This window comes from Notolepis coatsorum (assembly GCF_963971535.1).
Source record: "Notolepis coatsorum genome assembly, chromosome: 7".
In the NCBI taxonomy this organism is placed as follows: Eukaryota; Metazoa; Chordata; class Actinopteri; order Aulopiformes; family Paralepididae; genus Notolepis; species Notolepis coatsorum.
The window spans coordinates 176,206,396-176,230,576 of NC_140171.1; the positions used below are offsets into that span (position 1 = coordinate 176,206,396).

A 24,181-nucleotide genomic window follows, 5' to 3' on the forward strand; every position below is an offset into this window, starting at 1 on the left:
GCCCTAGTCTGCTCTCACGCTCACAGTTAGCACTCTGTTGGAAGGTCAGCCCTAGTCTGCTCTCACTCTCACGGTTAGCACTCTGTTGGAAGGTCAGCCCTAGTCTGCTCACACTCTCACGGTTAGTACTCTGTTGGAAGGTCAGCCCTAGTCTGCTCACACGCTCACCGTTAGCCACTCTGTTGGAAGGTCAGCCCTAGTCTGCTCTCACGCTCACAGTTAGTACTCTGTTGGAAGGTCAGCAGCATGCCACTTATGTTCAGAGACTCTGACCCCATGCTGTGTGTGTGTGTGTGTGTGTGTGTGTGTGTGTGTGTGTGTGTGTGTGTGTGTGTGTGTGTGTGTGTGTGTGTGTGTGTGTGTGTGTGTGTGTGTGTGTGTGTGTGTGTGTGTGTGTGTGTGTGTGTGTGTGTGTGTGTGTGTGTGTGTGTGTGTGTGTGTGTGTGTGTGTGTGTGTGTGTGTGTGTGTGTGTGTGTGTGTGTGTGTGTGTGTGTGTGTGTGTGTGTGTGTGTGTGTGTGTGTGTGTGTGTGTGTGTGCCCTACCCACCCTCAGATGTTGAAGCGAGCGCTGGATGAGAGCAGAGAGCCTGGTGAGGACCAGCCGTCCCATCACAGTGACACGACCCCAGGACAACACACAGGTACACTACACACATACACAATCAACACACATACACAATCAACACACATACACAATCAACACACAGGTGCACACATACACCATCAACACACAGGTGCACACATACACAATCAACACACAGGTGCACACATACACAATCAACACACAGGTGCTCACATACACAATCAACACACAGGTGCACACATACACAATCAACACACAGGTGCTCACATACACAATCAACACACAGGTGCACACATACACAATCAACACACAGGTGCACACATACACAATCAACACACAGGTGCTCACATACACAATCAACACACAGGTGCACACATACACAATCAACACACAGGTGCACACATACACAATCAACACACAGGTGCACACATACACGATTCCGGTTCCGATTCCGATTCTCCATTTCGATTCCTGTTCTAAACGATTCTCGATTCCGATTCTTTGAAGTGCAGGTCAAAACGGGTCACAGCTTATTTCGCAGGAGATTTTTTATTATTATTTTTTTAAATCTTTTATTTTCTTCATACTATTCACATTGTCAGTTGACTTGATACAGTTTAATTTGGTTGCTGTACTGTAACTAGGGTATTAATTAGCAAAGCACATTTTTTTAAGAATCGAAATTAATAATCGAAATTCAAACATGTTACTCCATGTCCAGAACCAGAAGTTAGGAACCGGTTCCTATTAGAACCGGTTCTCGGTGCCTAACCCTACAATCAACACACAGGTGCACACACAGGTACACACACACACATACACAATCACAATGTTTTTGATAGGACGGAGGGAGAAGGCAGGGCTTCCAGGCAGGTTGAAGACGTGGTGTTTGCAGTTTGGTCTGTTCCCTAAGTTGATGTGGCCATTGTCAATATATCAAATATGAATGAAGTTTATTTGTCGGTCTTGTTTACAGACAAATCAAACACAACCGTGTGGACTTACAAAAGGAAAAGAAAAAAGAAAAGAAAATCGCAAATGTACATATTCAAGGCAAGCTCACACACAAAATCCAAAATCATCGACCGAAAAAAAGGAATAGGCTGAAGCACGTGCTTATTTTTGCCTATCCTTTACAAATTCTTAAGAACTAAATATATTTTAATATAAGAAAGAAATACGGGGCGGCTAGGTGGCGCAGTAAGGCGCTCGCCACCAACGCAGGAGATGCTGGGTTCGAGCCCGGCTCTCGGCGTTGCTACCAGCTAGGCTGGTCGTTCATACTAATACAATTGGCAGTATTAGGGGGTGGGAAGCTGGTGGGTGGGGATCGGACGTTGTGGACAGCGACTCCTACAGGTCGGTTGGTGTGCCTGCGCAGTAGAATCAGGAAGCGACGGGGGCATCTTATAGTCTTTAATTCGGTCATTTATATGTTCGGCGAACAATGCAGTCCCAAGCCGACAGGTTGCGTTCCGCGCACATCCGCGACCCACTCAAAATGGCCCTGCGACCGCGACCCACTTCTGTGTCACGACCCACCAGTTGAGAACCACTGGCATAGACAACATTTTCAATGTCAATCAAAAGTACTCGGATAGCGGCGCCCCAGTGGCGAACCGTCGTTATTTGCCGAATGTCTTCTCCCCACTCTGTCTCCAGTTCCTCCTCTCTCTCTCTCTACTGGACTGCCCAGTAGAAAAAAAGCGATAAACGCTTAAAAAAAATCTAAAAAAAAGAAAAAGTACCCAGATCAACACTTTGCTTCAGCCTCTCTGCCTCTATTCATATTCTTCCATTGGGCCCTTCTCTGAATTCTCTCACCAGGTATCCCTCATCCTGAAGCTGCCCAGACCCCGTCCCCATCCCCTCTGCTGAGAGAGCTGGGTGGTGCGCGGCAGAGCGAGGCACTGAGCGTGGACGTCAGGAGACAAACTAACCTCGCTGCTGCCGCTCACACGCGGCGACGAGGGCTACGCCACCGGCAGACTCAAAGGAAACACCACACCGAACGCCAGGTGGGACCAGTAGTCAGTGCGTTGAAGATACATTAACTAAACAGAAGATACCTCTTGGAAACGTTCGTAGTCCTGTGAGAAAACTGTAAAAGCTTGAATGACACCATTATCACTATCGCAGTCTCTTGGTGTGGTGTCTGGAATACTCTAGAGGTGAGGAATGAGTGACCTCACAGTACAACCAACTGATTGGCTGCACAAATCAGCCTCCACACAGAGTTCTGTGTGAGGTCAGGTTATCATGTTTAACTTTGACTGAGATACACCGGTCAACAAGTATCAATGTAATGTAATGTGTTTGGTGAATAACAAATTCTTGTCTTCTGTAAAGTTAATGTGACCAGGTACCTTAGGGTCTTGTGGAGAAGATGAGCCACAATGGTAAAGTTAATGTGACCAGGTACCTTAGGGTCTTGTGGAGAAGATGAGCCACAATGGTAAAGTTAGTGTGACCAGGTACCTTAGGGTCTTGTGGAGAAGATGAGCCACAATGGTAAAGTTAGTGTGACCAGGTACCTTAGGGTCTTGTTGAGAAGATGAGCCACAATGGTAAAGTTAGTGTGACCAGGTACCTTAGGGTCTTGTTGAGAAGATGAGCCACAATGGTAAAGTTAATGTGACCAGGTACCTTAGGGTCTTGTTGAGAAGATGAGCCACAATGGTAAAGTTAATGTGACCAGGTACCTTAGGGTCTTGTTGAGAAGATGAGCCACAATGGTAAAGTTAGTGTGACCAGGTACCTTAGGGTCTTGTTGAGAAGATGAGCCACAATGGTAAAGTTAGTGTGACCAGGTACCTTAGGGTCTTGTTGAGAAGATGAGCCACAATGGTAAAGTTAATGTGACCAGGTACCTTAGGGTCTTGTTGAGAAGATGAGCCACAATGGTAAAGTTAATGTGACCAGGTACCTTAGGGTCTTGTTGAGAAGATGAGCCACAATGGTAAAGTTAATGTGACCAGGTACCTTAGGGTCTTGTTGAGAAGATGAGCCACAATGGTAAAGTTAGTGTGACCAGGTACCTTAGGGTCTTGTTGAGGAGATGAGCCACAATGGTAAAGTTAATGTGACCAGGTACCTTAGGGTCTTGTTGAGGAGATGAGCCACAATGGTAAAGTTAGTGTGACCAGGTACCTTAGGGTCTTGTGGAGAAGATGAGCCACAATGGTAAAGTTAGTGTGACCAGGTACCTTAGGGTCTTGGTGAGGAGATGAGCCACAATGGTAAAGTTAATGTGACCAGGTACCTTAGGGTCTTGTTGAGAAGATGAGCCACAATGGTAAAGTTAATGTGACCAGGTACCTTAGGGTCTTGTTGAGAAGATGAGCCACAATGGTAAAGTTAATGTGACCAGGTACCTTAGGGTCTTGTTGAGAAGATGAGCCACAATGGTAAAGTTAATGTGACCAGGTACCTTAGGGTCTTGTTGAGAAGATGAGCCACAATGGTAAAGTTAATGTGACCAGGTACCTTAGGGTCTTGTTGAGAAGATGAGCCACAATGGTAAAGTTAATGTGACCAGGTACCTTAGGGTCTTGTTGAGAAGATGAGCCACAATGGTAAAGTTAGTGTGACCAGGTACCTTAGGGTCTTGTTGAGAAGATGAGCCACAATGGTAAAGTTAATGTGACCAGGTACCTTAGGGTCTTGTTGAGAAGATGAGCCACAATGGTAAAGTTAGTGTGACCAGGTACCTTAGGGTCTTGATGAGAAGATGAGCCACAATGGTAAAGTTAGTGTAACCAGATACCTTAGGGTCTTGTTGAGAAGATGAGCCACAATGGTAAAGTTAGTGTGACCAGATACCTTAGGGTCTTGTGGAGAAGATGAGCCACAATGGTAAAGTTAGTGTGACCAGGTACCTTAGGGTCTTGTTGAGGAGATGAGCCACAATGGTAAAGTTAGTGTGACCAGATACCTTAGGGTCTTGTTGAGAAGATGAGCCACAATCCTTTTGAGCCACAGAGATTCACAGGCTCAGAGATGTTTCTGATGCATGCAGCATTACTTCACTCACAGGCCTTTATACACACCTACCCCCCCCATCCCCCACCTAACACCTCTCCCACCTAACACCTTCTCCACCTAACACCTCCCACCCCCACCTTATGATGTGATGATGTGAGACAGTTTACAGTTTAACTTTGTTATTATGATGTGATGATGCGAGACAGTTTACAGTCTAACATTTTCAGCGGCAGCCATTAGACGGGTCCCGTTGTAGCAATGCCACGCTTTAAAAGATAGGAGTGCGTCACCTTGTTTGTAGAGCTATAACTATATTCTATATTATAGCTATGGATACAATACTATGGCCCATTTGACATCAACTATCTATCGTTCAATATGTGAAAAATAATTAATTTTTTCATCCATACGTTGTTATGGCAAATGTTAAAGTACAAAACGATGAGCCGTTTGTATAAATCATTAAAGTGTCATCAGTGTCTGAGCTCATTATACTAGCTGGCCATATTGAACTAGTCAAGCTGTACAAAGACAAAATGATATCAACACAGATCTATAATGACATGATAATATTTCCCACAACAACGTTGGTGCGTTATACCATGGTGAATATAAGTATAATTTTAGAGTGGTCTGGGGTAATTCCCAAAATGCTGAGTTATAGCCTTATACATGGATTCTACTATAACCGTTGCCGTTTCTTGCCTGGACACGCTACTATTCCCAAATCAAATGTATATAAGGCCTAAAAAAAATAATGGTTTGTTTCCGGTTGCCGACCGACCCTGCCGATTTAGGTGCGACCCAATATATTTTATGAGTTTATAAAAAAAAAAAGAAAAAAAAAATTGAATAAAGTTTCATAGAAATCTTAGTCAAACCTTTAGTATTATGGATATTAAACATGCTGGCAGAGTACATGCATCCATGCTGTTGTGAACATTTTAATAAAATAAAGAAATTCCATAGTCGCCGTGGGAAAGAATAAAATAAAAAAATTAAATAAATTCCCTACCTACCCATGGGCCTTAACTGACAACCAACAGGAAACAAACAATATTGAAATCTACCGGTCAAATGAGAGAAATTCCGGTCAGAGTTTATTGAGCTTAAAAACAATTGATAGGCAAAAGAATGACAACAAAACAAAAGAATGACATCATCAAGACATGTAGATTTATAATATTTTTACTTAAAACTAGGCTACTTTTGCGTATAAAGTCATTATATTCCAAATAAAATAAGTCCCGAGACTCGTGCTGCTGCCGACTTTAAATCAAATAGGTGTCTGTGGGCAGTCGCCCAACATTAATAAACAACAGTCTGTTATAATCACATTTTTATGAGCTAACGAATTCCGTTATATTGGACATTTGTATTAATTATATCAAGCGAAGAACTGAGAAATTTGGCAGAGAGAGACGGCAACATTATCGTGGGTTTGCGTGACGACTCTCTCTCTCTCCACCTCCCAATGACTTATTTGCGAGAGTATGTCGATGCAGAGCAGCAGATTCAGCTGTTATTGGCTCTTTTCTGGGGACCGCACAGCAGCGCCCCCCACCCAACATTGAATTGAAAATGGCTGAATTGGAGTACTGCTGGAGTAATGCATTGTGCTGCTGCTGCTCCGGCTCTGCAGCTTCACAAAAGTTCGCACACCCAGCACTAAGCTCTCGCTGACAACGTCGTTGTCATTATTAGAAGCAACGATGAAACAAATGTAATGATTGTTTCGTTCATCGCATAGGCTATTTAATTTTAGCCTATTTTAATACAATTCAAATAATCAAATTGTGCTTAGACTCAGGGAATTATTTTCACCGGACATTAAGACCGGAGAGATTAAATATGTCGGACTTCAACAGATTTTGCCGGTCAAATACCGGTAATTACCGGCTAACGGAAACGCTGAAGCGCATGGCGAGTTAACCCGACTTATCTCGGGCCTGGCGTCCAATGTGTTAAAGGAAGGAGATGAACAGAGGTTTTTGTATCACAAAAAAAAAAGATTTAACTCACTGTAATAACATACAACAAAGAGCTGACAATGAAAAAATAAGTGATTATTCTGGTAGAGGAGAAAATGACAGCGTAACGTTAAAGGTCCCCGGTCTTATAAATAGCCTTTTCCAGTGTTTATCATTGTTTTCTAGCAATGGGGGTTTGTATCAATGGGGTCTGTGTCTCTAATTCTCATTTTGGCTCATCAGTCTAGTCTCGAGTTCACGAGATCCTCCCTCACTCAACTAAGCCATTCTGATTTGACTGTTTTGCTGACGTGAGTAAGGCACTGGTTGTAGTCACCGCCCACAATCAACAATTCGCTCAACAACAGAGCGAGTGGAATTACTTCCTCAAACGGGTTGACGTGCGCGGGTGCGACAGAGACAGCAGAGAACGAGCGAGCGAGAGAGAGGGAGAGATAGAGAGATAGAGAGGGAGAGAGAGAGATAGAGAGGGAGAGAGAGGGACACAAGCATTTACACACAACCTCCCGACCGCGTGGGAGTGTGTGTAAATGTGTGCATGCGCGGGGCTGGAGTTTCTCCACTCTCATATCACTGTCAAAATATCATTGTGCACGCTCCCATGCGTGCGCCCGTATTCCGATCCGTGCAATAATAATCACAGGGGTATATAATGTAATTTGAAACAAGTTACCAATGCATTGTCCCGTGGGATTATGCCCCCCCCCCCCCCCCCCCGCGGCGAAATTATTTAGTATCCCCTCAATCTCTCTATATCTCTCTCTGTCTGCTAGTGCAGACTGTGTGTGACTGTCACTCAAAGCGCTTATGGGCGGAGCCCAGCCCAAAACAGCTTGAAATCTTGAAGTGGAAAAATGCTGCTTTTAGAGTACTTGATTAGAAATACAAAACAATGAATTTTTTATTTTTATTTTACTTTACAGATGTGTTCCATAGACTCACAGGAATTGTGTAAAGTTGCCCAAATAGTGAAAGGAATAGCAAGACATGTCCCCTTTAAATCAAAAACACTGCGCCCTCTCCCCTCCGGCAATACTGTCGTTTTTTTTTTTGTAATGTGAATACAGATGAACAGTCGAGTGCATTGAACCGCCTTCGAGACGCAAGAATCATTATGCTTTTGGAGTTTATGGTGTCGGCCAAATGGACATACGATCTAGCAGATGGCAATCAAATAATTGGAATATTTTTCCTCCAGTATCATCGGCCGGTAGGGATGGGTACAGAATTCGGTACTTTTAAAGGTACTTACCGAAACACGTCGGTACTACCGAGTATCTATTCACGTGAGATACAGATATTTAATTTTTATTTTTTACAATTTTTTTGATTTTTTTTTACACTTTTTTTTCGTGTCAATGTTCACTGAGGTAGGTAAATAAAAATGTTTAGAGACTAAAGTACAGAAAAAAGGTACCGTTGGGTACCGGTATCGATTCATAGGTACCGGTACCATATCGGTTCAAATGTGAAAGGTACCCATCCCTATCGGCCGGAGGTAAGAGGAATCTAATGTTAATTCCAGCTCAATTGTCCATTTCTTTCATTGCAATCCATCTGATCAACGTATGATGTTGTACTAAAGAAAGCCGTTATTGACAATCAATTAATCAGAAACGACCCCCCCCCCCCATTTCCTTCATGCATGATGGAGCATAATATATACCCATCATATGCATTTGAAATTTTTATTGTAGCGTGTATAGGGACGAAATGCCAATCGATTGAGTCATGCACCTGGGCCTATAACTCGCGTTCTAGGAATTACTGCAGACCACTCTAAAGACATACATATATTCACGACGGTATTAAACAACAATGTATGAATGGAAAAATATAACGTTCCCACATCCTGAACGATAGATACCCGATGTCGAATGGGCCATAGTAATGCAGATATAGCTATACTATTTAAATAGTTCTAGCCCTGCAAAGAAGGTGAGAGACTCCATAGGCTTACAGCGGTGGCGTCAGAGCTATAAGATGCTCATATTGGCGCGGCCGGGTAGCGCAGCAGACTAAGACTCACTGCAGAGACAGTGGGATCGAATCCAACTGCCAGCGGTACCTCCGGCTTGGTCGGTTGTCCGTGCTGACACAATGGGCAGTGTCAGTGGGTGGGAAGCCGGTGAGGGTGGGTTCTGGTCGTTGTAAACAGCGACTCCTACAGTTCGGTCGGGCGCCTGCACAGCAAGGGAAGGATCTGGCGGAGGTAGTGTGACCCTTCCACACGTTACACTCCCCCAGTGAGAGTCCGCGCTGCCAGGTGAAAAGAAGCGGTGGGCTGGCTGCGTGTACCTGTTCCGCAACAGTAAGTGACTTCCGGGGTAGGCCTGATTGGCCCCGACAGGCACGTGACGCGGCAAACTCAGGACGCGCAACGAGGCTGCTGAGAGCTGTCGCGCGGAAATAGGCTGTCTATTGCCATTCTCTAACACAAACTCTAACCTTAACCAGCTCCTTAACAGCGCCTAAACTTAACCGTTCTAACCTTAACCAACTCCGAAACAATGCCTAACCTTAACCTTAACCTTAACCATGCCTAACCTTAACCATAGAAAGAATATTGCCATTCTCTAAGACAAACTCTAACCTTAACCAGCTCCTTAACAGCGCCTAAACTTAACCGTTCTAACCTTAACCAACTCCAAAACAATGCCTAACCTTAACCATAACCTTAACCATGCCTAACCTTAACCGGCGAAAGAATACACGTTAAAAAAAAAATCACGTTAAAAAAAAAAGATTTGATGGGATTCGAACTCACGAACAACGGACCGCAGGATCGCAGGACCGCTGCTCTGCCAGGTGAGCTATAGCGCCGAATGAGAGTCATGGCGTATTTGGACGGTTACGTAATTCCGTAAGCTCTGCCGCTCGGCTCCGCGGAGCGTGCCGCGCGGCAGAGAAAGTTGCGCGTCACGTGCCTGTCGGGGCCAATCAGGCCTACCCCGGAAGTCACTTACTGTTGCGGAACAGTTACACGCGGGCTGGCTACACATGTGTCGGAGGAAGCATGTGATAGTCTCCGCCCTCCCGGACCGACCAAGGGGATTGGGAATTGGCATAACGACTAACATTGGGATGGGAGAAAAACTGAAAAAGGAGGGGGAAAAGGATAATAAATAAAAAAAATAAAAAGATGCTCATATTGCGTGGCGGCTATTGTGTTAACAACAAGGTGGGCTAGACTGTGCTGAGTCCCCTGTATTCATGCGTCTTCCCATCTCTTCTTGTCTCTCCCAGCAGCTGGTGAGTAAGGCATATGAGGAGGAGCTCAACAGGTATGAGGACAGAGAACGGACCAACCTGGCCAAGGAGCGTCTCAAAGCGCAGGACGCTGTAAGTCATAGCAGCCATGTCCCTCTTCTCCTCCACCACTCGCTTCTCGGCTTCTTCTTCACTTCTGATACAGATCCCTTTTACCCAATTAACAAAATCCAATATTGTATAATATGTATATTGACTTTACCTACTTTTTACTTCTTAATTATTTTGTACTTACTGTATCTTTACTGTATGTAGCACACTCTCAGGGGCTCATAAGAAACAAGCATTTCATTATGAAGTATTCTGTATTTTGTTCTGACGAATAAAAACAAACTTGATCCGCCATTTGCTCCCATGCAGCAGTTTTTCTTTTATTTGTTATCCCGCCACTGAGTGAACCAAATAATATAGATTGTTTACATTCTACCTCTACCGCTTTGCGCCTCCTGGTGGCATATAACAGAACAGCAATCAACCCTGTCGGCACCCGGTAGGATGGTAGACAGTCCTAATGGCTGTAACTATATAATAATAACAATAATAATAGGCTACATGTTTAATGTCTAATTAAAGTTATATGCAACGTGAGAAGACGCAAAAACTACGAAGCCACTGGAATAGTGCTTCTGATCTAACTCACTTCTGATCTAACTATCACTTGTCGCATCAATATAACAAAGGCTGAGCACATGATATAATAATAATAGGCTACTTGTTTTATGTATATTAAAAAATGCAATGTGACAAAAAAATTTAATTAAAAACTCCCGTCACATCAACTGGCTGCCCTGGACTCGTAAAGAAACACTTGCGATTCGGAGGTTCCTCTCCTATCGGTTCCCCCGTTACCAACAAGGTCTGCCCTACATTTTCAAAAGCCTATGGAAAGCTTGTCTTAACTAATCATCGTGAGTTATGCACATCAATTTGATAGTATTTTTCATCGCATGCATGCACCATTGGAGACCTATTTCAGAACACACTTCTATAAAATAATCCATAAAGCGGTAAAGTCTGTGAAAAGGGCGCATGGCAGTTACTCCAGTGGGCGAGGGGTTAGAGCTATAGTTCACACCTAGTACCTGACTGCCAAGGGGTTAAAAATTCAGCCTTTCCTCAGCTTGCTCTGAGACGTGAGGTTTTAACAAGATTAAAATAAGCATATCTTCAAATATTTAGTTTGACACATAATTTAAAAGTTTACAGTCTCTACTTTCATAATCTAAAAAATTTACATGAGCCACAAATAGCTGGACTCGGTCACATTATGGTTAATTGGGGGGCGGTTCTGTATGCAAATAATTCGAATTGTGCACGAACAAAGAGGGTGAAGAACAGTTTATATTCATCAGTACTTGCAGGTGTGTTTATCTGAAACATGAATTTAATCTGAAACCTATAAATTAGAACTCTTTCTACCCAATGTTGATGAATTTACTAATATTTCTTTGCTACAAAATATGATGCCACTGCTGTTTTTCTGGAAGGAGCGGGAGTACAGAGAGGCCATACTGAGGGACGTCCCCCAGACCCCCAGAACGTCCCCGGCTAAAACGACAACCGCACCCCGGCACCGACCCCCGCGGCCCAGACAAACCACAGCGGCGTGCCGGCAGCTCTACCCCAAGAAGGCCCCGCCAAGTAAGACACCGACACTAACATCCAACCCCAAGAGCCACGTGGAACAGCACAGAGGACGCTGGTAGAGAATCACTCTTGTCCACTGACCCCAAACTAATGCTCTTTTTTCTTTTCTTTTTTTTGTTGATCTTTTTCCTCCGTTTTTCTCCCATCCCAATGTTAGTCGTTATGCCAATTCCCAATCCCCTTCCTGGTCGCTGCGCACTTACCCCCCACAGTCGGTCTGGGAGAGTGGAGGCTATCACGTGCTTCCTCCGACACACGTCTAGCCAATCAACCGCTTCTTTTCACCTGGCAGTGCGGACTCTCACTGAGAGGGCGTAGCGTGTGGAAGGATCACACTACCCCCCTTAGATCCTATCCGCGCTTAGCAGGCGCCCCGACCGAACTGTAGGAGTCGCTGTTTACAACGACCCGGACCCACCCCGCCAGCTTCTCCCACCCTCTAATACAGCCAATTGTATTAGTGTGAACGGCCAGCCAAGCTGGTGACAACGCCGGAGCTGTGAGCTGGATTCGAACAGGCGAATCCAGCGTCTCCGGGGTTGGTGACGAACGCAATCTCCGCTACGCCACCTGACCGCCTACCCAAACTAATACTCTTAACCCTTTCACTGCCACACGACAGCCGGTTGACCCTTTCACTGTGACAATACAGAAGGTTAACCTTCTGTCGTGTGGCAGTGCAAGGGTTAAGTCCATCCCGTGTTTGTCTTAGTTTGTTTTGATTTGTCACATATACGGTACATTACAGTGACATGCGTGGTTCTGTGTTGAGCCCCTGGGAATGTGCTTCATACAGTAAGAGAGGAATAAAGTCCCAACACTACAAATATACAAACTAAAGTACAATGAGGTACAAAAATGCAAACTTTAAAAAGAAAATGCAAATATGAGGTATGGATCCTGATGAGGGTGCGCAAATATGATCACATCACCCCCACCCTCAGATCCCTTCACTGGCTCCCCGTGGAACACAGAATTGAGTACAAGGTGTCCCTCCTCACTCACCAGTGCGTACACGGTGGTGCCCCTGCCTATCTCAAGGAACTCCTCACCCCCCAGTCCTCCTCACGCTCCCTCCGCTCCGGCACAGCCTACCTCCTCAAAGCCCCCAGGACTAAGCTGCACACCATGGGCGATCGAGCCTTCTGCTCTGCCGCACCCAGACTATGGAATGCTCTCCCCATCCACCTGAGAGCACCACAATCCGTCGAGGCTTTTAAAAGGGGCCTAAAAACATTTCTTTTTAACAAGGCTTTTGCCTGAATTTTCTTTTACTTTTATTTTTACTTCTATTCATTTTACTATTATTTTTATTTTATTTTACTCTTAGGTTCTTCCATTTCACTGGTTGTTAGTCTTTTTAATTGTTTTTATTCATTTAAAATTGTTTTATTCATTTAACTTTTGTCTATATCTCCTGTAGCACTCTGAGATTCTCACGAATATAAAGTGCGGTACAAATTGAATCCATTATTATGGATGAAGTGCAAATATTTTTGTAATAAATAGATCAAATATGTGAGTAATGTGACCAGGCACAGAGATTAGGGTCTTGTTCATGATATCATGAAATAATTCATGATATGAAAGTACAGGTTCATACCTTCAAAATAAGCCATCACTTGTACAAATCGGCAATTGCTTGTTTAGAGCGGTGGAGCTTCAAAGGCTTGGACTGTTTCTCTTAACGATGCATGCTGGAGAGAAGATCATCTCCCGATTCAGATACAATTGAACACAAACGGTTGCAAAGATATTAATGTTTCTCTGCATATTTTCACACCGCCAACAAAGTACTGGGCCCGTTGTCTCGGAATGGATTGAGGCGCTACAGGGATAAAATTTTACTTCAGTTTGAACAGGCTGACTCCAGAGCTATGTGGCAGGGCCTCAGAACGATGACAGATTACAAAGGCACCTCCCTCAAGCTGAACAGTGACATCTCCTTAGCAAATGATCTCAATACCTTCTATGCGAGGTTTGATGCTGGTAATAACAACACCAGCCTACAAACCACTGCAATCGGGGGGGGTCTGCTGATGGAGACTCAGTGTTCAGGGTAACAGAACATGAGGTGAGGAGGACCTTTAAGAAAGTGAATATCAGGAAGGCAGCAGGACTGGACGGTATCCCCGGCCGCGTCCTAAAAGTATTCACTGACATATTTAACCTGTCCTTAGAACAGGCTGTCATCCCCACCTGCCTGAAGAAGTCCACCATTATCCCTGTACCCAAAAAATCCACGCCTGCTTGCCTCAACGACTACCGCCCTGTAGCTCTCACCTCCATAGCCATGAAGTGCTTTGAGAAGCTAGTAAAGGGCTACATCTGCTCCTCCCTCCCCATCAACCTGGACCCCCTGCAATTTGCATATCGCCCCAACAGGTCCACGGAGGACGCCATAGCCCATGTGCTGCACACAGCAGCATCACACCTGGACAAGAGGCAGGGGAACTATGTGAGAATGCTGTTCATCGACTACAGCTCAGCATTCAATACCATAGTCCCCTCCAAACTCATAGCCAAGCTCAGGGACCTGGGCTTGAACTATGACCTCTGCCAGTGGACTTCCTGACGGGCAGACCCCAGGTGGTGAGAGCAGGCAACTGCACCTCCTCATCCATCACTCTCAACATAGGGGCCCCCCAGGGCTGTGTTCTGAGTCCCCTCCTCTACTCCCTGTACACACATGACTGTGTGGCACAGCGGAACAACAACACAATCATCAAATTTGCTGACGACACAGTAGTGGTGGGCCTGATCTCTGCAAACGACGAGAGGGCCTACCTGGAGGAGGTCAAGGTTCTAGCGGGATGGTGTCAAGAGAACAGCCTCTCCCTGAACGTCGGCAAAACAAAGGAGATGATTGTGGACTTTAGGAGGTCGGGGGTCAGGGACTACAGCCCCCTCAGCATCGATGGGGCACCGGTTGAGAGAGTGAACAGTTTTAAGTACCTCGGAGCCCACATATCCGAGGACTTGACATGGACCACACACATTGACAGTGTTGTGAAGAAGGCACGACAACGCCTCTACTTCCTCAGGCGCCTAAGGAAGTTCCAAGTCAGTCAGAAGATCCTTAAGAACTTCTACTCATGCACAATAGAGAGCATCCTGACTGGCAATATCACCTCCTGGTTTGGGAATAGCACCGCACAAGACCGTAGCAGACTACAGAGAGTGGCCCGTTCAGCCGAACGCACAATTGGAGGGGGGCTATCCACCCTCCAGAACATATACAACAAGCGGTGCATGGGCAAGGCTAAGAGAATCATCAAGCACTCCAGCCACCCGAACAACTGCCTCTTTGAACTGCTGCGGTCAGGCAAGCGATACCGGAGTCTTAAGGCGAGCACAGAAAGACTCAGAAGAAGCTTCTATCCCCAGGCCATCAGGATGCTCAACGAACAATAAACACTATACAACAACCATCAAATGCACTCACAGCACACACATCCACACGCACACACTCACTTTAAACAAACAACTCACTGCAGCACCCACTCTACACACTTTAGAACACCTAAACACACTTTATATTTATTGGTAAAGAATTTGCACTACAACCCATACCTCAGTACACCTTACTGTAAATTGTACCTCATCCCATTTCTGCTTTGCACTATATAGTATATTGTATTGTAACTCAGTTACTTCTACTCTGCATTGTACATTGTATATATGTATATACTGAACACTTTTGTCTACGTACTTGACTTCTATTCTATACTTGCTATACTTATTTTATACTTATCTATTTTTGTCTAGCACAGTCTCTGGAGCGTAACGGAAAGAAGCATTTTGTATAAAAGTATTCTGTACTTCTGTATGACAACTAATAAAGAAACTTGAATCTACTCTTTATCTCTCTCTCTTCAGTGAAGGTGAAGGAGAACAACCTGCTCCCGGTGCTCCTGGAGGAGTTCCCTCGGCTCCGCCTGTCGCCCCGCGCCCTGGGCCGCCTGTGGGAGCAGCAGCAGCAGCAGACGCAGCAGCTACACGCCGCCTCCTCCTCTCACAGCGGTGGCCAGGTAGCAGCACTGCATCCAAATCACAATCTCCTTGATCTGCAGGGATGTTGACCTGAACCAGGGACACAAACATGAGAGATGGGGAACACAAAGGGCAAATGTTTAATATGTTTAATATTTAGTGTGTTTCAGTTTCAACTTTATTTGAACAGGGACAGCACACATTATAATGAACATGAATGTAAATGTGTGAGACAGTGTTGGACAGACAGGTTCATTGAGATATCCAGGTATATCCCTTAGTCAACCTGTAGGAGAGGGATGGCGTTGTCACAGCTATTAGAGTGTCTAGTTACCTCTCTAGCTCAGGGGTTCCCAAACCTTTCAGGCCGCGACCCAAAAATAACGGTGTCAGAGAGTCGCGACCCCCACTATTATAGGAGGTAAAAAAAAAAAAAAAAAAAATCTTTTTTTTATAAATAAATGGAAATGTATGGTTAAAACGCACACACACTAATAAGCATTGGAGGCTTTTAACCAGGGCAACCAGGGCAAGAGAGAGAGAGGGAGAGAGATAGTTCTCCAACTTGTGTGAGTTGCAGTGATCTCCTGGTTGTTCCCCACCTAGGTTATCTAACTATTGCGCAGCTGCAACTAGAAAGACTGTCCTGGCCTGCTTCTAAGTTCAGTGGCCTGACTGCAAAAAAAAAGGATTTTCTTTATTATTTTTCTTTTTTTAATTATCTGGCGACCCCCCCCCCCGCGGCGGCTCGCGACACTCCTGTGGGTCGTGACCCCGACTTTGGGAACCCCTGATAGATAAGTCTTGGATTTGTCTGTATGAGTCCCAGTCATCTCACCTGCAGTTGCCTATTTAGGACGGAAGTAGGGTCTTATAACGCACACGGCCACGCACGTGAAGTAGGGTCTTATAACGCACACAGCCACGCACGTGAAGTAGGGTCTTATAACGCACACAGCCACGCACGTGAAGTAGGGTCTTATAACGCACACAGCCACGCACGTGAAGTAGGGTCTTATAACGCACACAGCCACGCACGTGAAGTAGGGTCTTATAACGCACACGGCCACGCACGTGAAGTAGGGTCTTATAACGCACACAGCCACGCACGTGAAGCAGGGTCTTATAACGCACACGGCCACGCACGTGAAGTAGGGTCTTATAACGCACACAGCCACGCACGTGAAGTAGGGTCTTATAACGCACACAGCCACGCACGTGAAGTAGGGTCTTATAACGCACACAGCCACGCACGTGAAGCAGGGTCTTATAACGCACACAGCCACGCACGTGAAGTAGGGTCTTATAACGCACACAGCCACGCACGTGAAGTAGTGTCTTATAACGCACACGGCCATGCACGTGAAGCAGGGTCTTATAACGCACACAGCCACGCACGTGAAGTAGGGTCTTATAACGCACACAGCCACACACGTGAAGTAGGGTCTTATAACGCACACAGCCACGCACGTGAAGTAGTGTCTTATAACGCACACGGCCATGCACGTGAAGCAGGGTCTTATAACGCACACAGCCACGCACGTGAAGTAGGGTCTTATAACGCACACAGCCACGCACGTGAAGTAGGGTCTTATAACGCACACAGCCACGCACGTGAAGTAGGGTCTTATAACGCACACAGCCACGCACGTGAAGTAGGGTCTTATAACGCACACGGCCACGCACGTGAAGCAGGGTCTTATAACGCACACAGCCACGCACGTGAAGCAGGGTCTTATAACGCACACAGCCACGCACGTGAAGTAGGGTCTTATAACGCACACAGCCACGCACGTGAAGCAGGGTCTTATAACGCACACAGCCACGCACGTGAAGTAGGGTCTTATAACGCACACAGCCACGCACGTGAAGCAGGGTCTTATAACGCACACAGCCACGCACGTGAAGCAGGGTCTTATAACGCACACAGCCACGCACGTGAAGCAGGGTCTTATAACGCACACAGCCACGCACGTGAAGTAGGGTCTTATAACGCACACAGCCATGCACGTGAAGCAGGGTCTTATAACGCACACAGCCACGCACGTGAAGCAGGGTCTTATAACGCACACAGCCACGCACGTGAAGCAGGGTCTTATAACGCACACAGCCACGCACGTGAAGTAGGGTCTTATAACGCACACAGTGAAGACCAGATGGCAGAAAACATCCTGTTTGCCAATATGAGAGGAAATTATAGTATTAAAGCAAACCCATTTTTTTCTATTAAAGATAAATGTCCAGGTGGAGGAGCTTCAGAGGAAACACGACCTGCTGGTGGAGATCGTCTGCAAACAAGAACAGGACCACAGCAGACTGGTGAGCCCACACTCTAGAACAGGACCACAGACTGGTGAGTCCACACTCTAGAACAGGACCACAGACTGGTGAGCCCACACTCTAGAACAGGACCACAGACTGGTGAGCCCACACTCTAGAACAGGACCACAGACTGGTGAGCCCACACTCTAGAACAGGACCACAGCAGACTGGTGAGCCCACACTCTAGAACAGGACCACAGACTGGTGAGCCTACACTCTAGAACAGGACCACAGCAGACTGGTGAGCCCACACTCTAGAACAGGACCACAGCAGACTGGTGAGCCCACACTCTAGAACAGGACCACAGCAGACTGGTGAGTCCACACTCTAGAACAGGACCACAGCAGACTGGTGAGCCCACACTCTAGAACAGGACCACAGACTGGTGAGTCCACACTCTAGAACAGGACCACAGCAGACTGGTGAGCAACACACTCTAGAACAGGACCACAGCAGACTGGTGAGCCCACACTCTAGAACAGGACCACAGACTGGTGAGTCCACACTCTAGAACAGGACCACAGACTGGTGAGCCCACACTCTAGAACAGGACCACAGACTGGTGAGCCCACACTCTAGAACAGGACCACAGACTGGTGAGCCCACACTCTAGAACAGGACCACAGACTGGTGAGCCCACACTCTAGAACAGGACCACAGACTGGTGAGTCCACACTCTAGAACAGGACCACAGACTGGTGAGTCCACACTCTAGAACAGGACCACAGACTGGTGAGTCCACACTCTAGAACAGGACCACAGACTGGTGAGCCCACACTCTAGAACAGGACCACAGACTGGTGAGTCCACACTCTAGAACAGGACCACAGACTGGTGAGCCCACACTCTAGAACAGGACCACAGACTGGTGAGCCCACACTCTAGAACAGGACCACAGCAGACTGGTGAGCCCACACTCTAGAACAGGACCACAGCAGACTGGTGAGCCCACACTCTAGAACAGGACCACAGACTGGTGAGCCCACACTCTAGAACAGGACCACAGCAGACTGGTGAGCCCACACTCTAGAACAGGACCACAGCAGACTGGTGAGTCCACACTCTAGAACAGGACCACAGCAGACTGGTGAGCCCACACTCTAGAACAGGACCACAGCAGACTGGTGAGCCCACACTCTAGAACAGGACCACAGACTGGTGAGCCCACACTCTAGAACAGGACCACAGACTGGTGAGCCCACACTCTAGAACAGGACCACAGCAGACTGGTGAGCCCACACTCTAGAACAGGACCACAGCAGACTGGTGAGCCCACACTCTAGAACAGGACCACAGCAGACTGGTGAGCCCACACTCTAGAACAGGACCACAGCAGACTGGTGAGCCCACACTCTAGAACAGGACCACAGACTGGTGAGCCCACACTCTAGAACAGGACCACAGACTGGTGAGCCCACACTCTAGAACAGGACCACAGACTGGTGAGCCCACACTCTAGAACAGGACCACAGACTGGTGAGTCCACACTCTAGAACAGGACCACAGACTGGTGAGTCCACACTCTAGAACAGGACCACAGACTGGTGAGCCCACACTCTAGAACAGGACCACAGCAGACTGGTGAGCCCACACTCTAGAACAGGACCACAGACTGGTGAGCCCACACTCTAGAACAGGACCACAGACTGGTGAGCCCACACTCTAGAACACTCTAGGGCCGTCACGATTGGTCCAAGTCATCCAAGTCATATCTCACTAGTGCGCAATGAATCACGTTCAAAGTATAAATAACTTCTCTTAAACGACTATGTGTGATTCTGCCTGGAGCCAGGACTCGCTCGCCTTTGATAACTTCCGTGTTTCACGTCGACTCCAGCTGGAAGGGGGAGGGGCTAAGCCCGATACCCCCCCCCCCCGCCTTACATTTGTTCATTGAATAATAATAATGCAGACATAGTTGAGCGGGTAGAACGGAAACCAAATTGAGTCATTGTGTAGGTTATTGCTTTCTAGGTGGGAGTTTAGTTGGTTGCAAATGGCCTTTTGTAATGTTTTTTATATGATTGAGACTGAGTATCGATATTGGTCTGTAGTTTGACACAAGAGTGGGATCATCGGATTTATGAATGGGGATGATTTGGGCAGTTTTCCACACAAAGGCAAAAACAGAGAGCCTGATGCAGAGATTGGTCAGGTGAAGAAAGAGAGGCATGAAACTGTCAGCATGAGTCTTATAGAAAGACATCTTTAAGCCGTGAATATCATAGGCTTAAGAATTATTCAGAGTTTAGGATATTGGACAGCTCACAGGAGACGTCAGGGGGGAGATATGTGGGAGTGACTAAATTAGATGCTAGTTCCTTTACAGACGGAATAAAATAATCATTAAAAGCATTTGCGATCCTTTCAGGTTCACTGATGAGCGTATAGCCTATATATATTTTTTTAATTAAGGCTGTCAAAGTTAATGCGGTATATTAACACATTATCGCACAATTATTTTAACGCCACTATTTTTTTTATCGCAAGATTAATGTTATTTTTTTCCCGCTCAGGTGTATTATTGATACTCTCATTGATACTATGTTTGTTTCTGACAAAATGTTTAGAACTTTTTACAAAATTGTGAATTTTATGCTAATTTGCAATGCATGAGGGTCATCCTTTGGTGTTAAATGGCTGCATAAAGCAAGCATTTGTTGACTCATGTTGATAAGAGTATTAAAATGTGAAAAATATCTGTTTAAGGTAGATTTAGAACAGATAAAAAATATGCGATTAATCGCGAGTTAACTATGGACAATCATGCGATTAATCAGATTAAATATTTTAATCTATTGACAGCCTTAATTTTAATTGTAATCGTATCTCCTGTGCTGGCACAAGCACTACCATAGCGTGGAGAGATAACACACAATACATAATAATTCTTGTAGATATACTAAAAAGCAATTTATAATTTTTGGCCGGTAAAAAATCTCTGACTGGTAGTTTTTTTAATCTAAAGGTAAAAAGTAGTGGTGGGACTCGATAATTTTTTTTATCAAAGTAATTCTAGACTTTATAGTTAATTAATCACATTTTAATCGCATATCAATATTTGATGCGAAAAGCAAAATTGTTCAATTCAAATAAATGTTGGTATACGAGTGAATCAATGAATATACATTATACATACGTTTAAGCAGCAAAATCCTGTATTAGCTACTACAGACCAACAGATCAATGCAATTTTTAACAAAGTGCAGCAATTTTAGGAATAATATATATATATATATATATAGCGCAAATAGAATAGAATAGAATAGAAATACTTTTATTATCCCGTGGGAAATTTGACACTGCAAATCGCTCAACATTTAAACATTTAGACAGGACAGGTCACAAATTAGAATAATAACACAAATCAAATCAAGTTGCCTAGGATAAGAGTAGAGTAAAATAAAATAGGATAAAATGAAATGAAATGATATATACAGAAATAAATACGGTAAGAATATACTGAGCATACTGAGCATGGGGTAGACAATTTGGTTATAATTATAATTTAAATCTAAATCTAACTAAATGAAATATGAAATATATATTCCAGTATTCAGTGTAACTAGGTGCAGTATGCTTTAGGTAGTGTATTGACCTCCTTGGGTTCCAATAAGACTTAGATCAATGTCTGGCAGCCGTCGCTGCCCCCTGTTGTGGAGCCTGGAGGCCGCTAGTCGCGTCCTCCTGCCACTATTGAGCTGCCGCTCTGTGCTCAGTGATGCAGTGAGGCACAGTGATGCATTACATAGTCTGATGGCTGTTGGAATGAAGGACTTCCTGTGCCGTTCAGTGCTGCATTTGGGTAGTGTGAGCCTAGCACTGAACATGCTCCTCCTGTCAGCCAAGTCTGTGTATAGTGGATGGGTGGGGTTTTCCCTGATGGCCTGGAGCTTAGCGAGGCTCCTCCTCTCCGCCACCCTCGCTAGAGAGTCCAGCTCCACCCCAACCACGCTGCTGGCCTTCCTGACCAGCTTATCCAGCCTGGTTGTGTCCACTGCTCTCAGTCCGCTACCCCAGCAGGTCACAGCGTACAAGAAGGCGCCCGCCACCACCGACTCATAAAACATCCTCAACATCCTTGTACAGACATTAAAGGATCTCAGCCTTCTGAGGAAGTAGAGTCGGCTCTGGCCCTTCTTGTCTAGTGCTTCTGCATGTTTTGACCCGTTCAGTTTGTTGTCGATGTGCACACCGAGGTATTTGTACACCTCAACCATGTCCACATCAACTCCCCTGATGGAAACGGGGGTCACGGGTGCACACTCCTCCTCCCCAGCTTACAAAATAACCTTTTGTAAACTCAAGCACTTTCAAGGTCAAAGTAAAACGCAGTACTTTCAAGTACATTCCAGAACAGTTGACCATTGGAATTTTATTTTTTTTATGGACAAACCAGACTAAGAAAAAAAGTTATTTCCGATTTATTATACTTTATACTTATAGCACATGCATGAGTCTGGTCTCCTTTGAAAGGTAACATTCTTACACAATAAAGAAAAATCATCATGCGATTAAATGCATCAATTTTCTTTACTTTTAATTCTTTCTGTAGTTAATTAATCAAAATTAATGCGATAAAGTCCCAGCCCTAGTAAAAAGTAAATGTTGTTCCCTGTTTTTCAGAATTTAGCTACAGGCATGGATAAATCATATGTAATGATAAACCATGTGATAGTAACGAGCGGGGGTTATCTTATTTCAAGATAATAAATAATAGCTATTTTTATAGTTTGTGTAGCTATAATGAGTCAATAGATAAAAAGCAGTAATGGCATGTAGGGTACTCACCCTACTCATGTACAGTAGGCATCCACACTACACAGCATTTATAGACATAAATAAACGGCATGGCTCATCTCCCACTCTGCATATTCAAAGAGGCAACTACCCATGTAGTGCCGGCCCCCGATTAGTCGAATAGTCGACTAATCGATCGAAAGGAGCTCTTAGTCGAATGCAAAAAAATATATATTATATTTTTTATTTTTTTTTTTATTTTTTTATCATTCTTTCCAAAAGCAAAGAGGCCTAGAAGCGTAGCGTGGCTAACGCTAATGGAGCGCATACCAACGAGGCTAACTGCCTAAGAAAACACTGAAGGCACTGAAAGAGGATTTCACCCGTCTAATGAACACACTAGACTAGACAATATCATGATGTATCCATCAGTGGACCAATTGCATGATTTTGCAGAGGACAATAAGCCTTCAGTCATTAAGCACCCCCCACAGCCCAAATGGAATGATATATTTATACTGTTTTTTTTTTCATTCAGGGGGTATCGGCAAATTTCGGCCAATCAAAGTCGACTATCCAAATTCTTAGTCGAACAGCCCTATACCCATGTGACATGAGGATACTAGTAAAAAAATATAATATTCAATTGCAAATAGAATCAATTGTTGTTGATTTTTCTGGTAAACTAATTGTTTAGATTAATCGACTAATTGATCAAATAATCGACAGATTAATCTATAACAAAATAATCGTTAGTGACAGATTGGAATGTTTAAGTGTCACACACATGACTGTACACACACACCCCTTGTCCCTAACCCCACTTATTGATCCATCAGAAAGACTTCAGAGAGCGGGTCCAGAAGCAGAAGTCGACCCAGAACAGACTGAGGGAGCAGAGGCAGCAGGTGGCCCGTGCCAAGAAGTATCACCATGACTACCACGCACAGCTCCGTGCCCGCATGACGAGGGCACGCACAAAAGAGGAGAGAGTGAGTAGGAAAAGCCATTACCTTATTGCCAGGAATCGCTGAATATAAGACACACCCCTTTAAGCATGCAACGGCCCACATGTGGGCCCTCTTGAGGACAATTTGCCCACCGGCACTTTGGCGACCTCTAGCGGCTCGGGTGTGCATATTCTTTTTATACAATATATATCGAATTAAAGCCCTATTTGTTGCCTGTCGATAGCCCTTCCACGCGACAAAATTCGTTCAGCGGTTCTCGAGCTACATGCCGATATGTGAGGCGTGCGCCGAAGTACACGGCAGACTTTACATTTTTTCAAATACCACTCCTGTGGTGGTCAGGTGGCGTAGCGGAGATTGTGCTTGTCATCAATGCAAGAGGCTGCGGTCTCGACTCCCGGAGAGTCAGCATTGCCTTTGTCTCGGGCTGATCGCTATACTAACTCGTTTGGCTGAGTTAGGGGGAGGGAAGCCGTGGGTGGGTCCTGGGCGTTGTGGACAGCGACCCCTACAGTTCGGTCGGGGCGCCTGCTCAGCAAGGGTAGGATCTGGAGGGAGGTAGTGTGACCTTCCACACGTTACACTCTCCCGGTGAGAATCTGCGCTGCCAGGCTGGCTGCCGGCTGGCTGCACATGCGTCGGAGGAAAGCATGTGACAGTCTCCGGCCTCTCGGACCA

General features: G+C 45.4%; 1 protein-coding gene across 5 annotated transcripts in view; it reads left to right on the forward strand.

Moving 5' to 3' along the window:
- The window catches only part of LOC311231947 (centrosomal protein of 95 kDa-like), a 73,553-nt gene that overhangs the window by 45,565 nt on the left and 3,807 nt on the right, over positions 1-24,181 (forward strand). For 4 of the 5 annotated variants that reach the window (XM_084318585.1, XM_084318586.1, XM_084318588.1 and 1 more), the window contains exons 10-16: positions 555-642; positions 2,412-2,602; positions 9,806-9,901; positions 11,317-11,470; positions 15,356-15,507; positions 17,702-17,788; positions 23,372-23,524. In XM_084318585.1, the coding sequence (XP_084174711.1) occupies positions 555-642; positions 2,412-2,602; positions 9,806-9,901; positions 11,317-11,470; positions 15,356-15,507; positions 17,702-17,788; positions 23,372-23,524 (921 nt within the window). The remainder of the gene's footprint in view (positions 1-554; positions 643-2,411; positions 2,603-9,805; positions 9,902-11,316; positions 11,471-15,355; positions 15,508-17,701; positions 17,789-23,371; positions 23,525-24,181) is intronic. The other variant, XM_084318587.1, reaches the window with a different exon arrangement.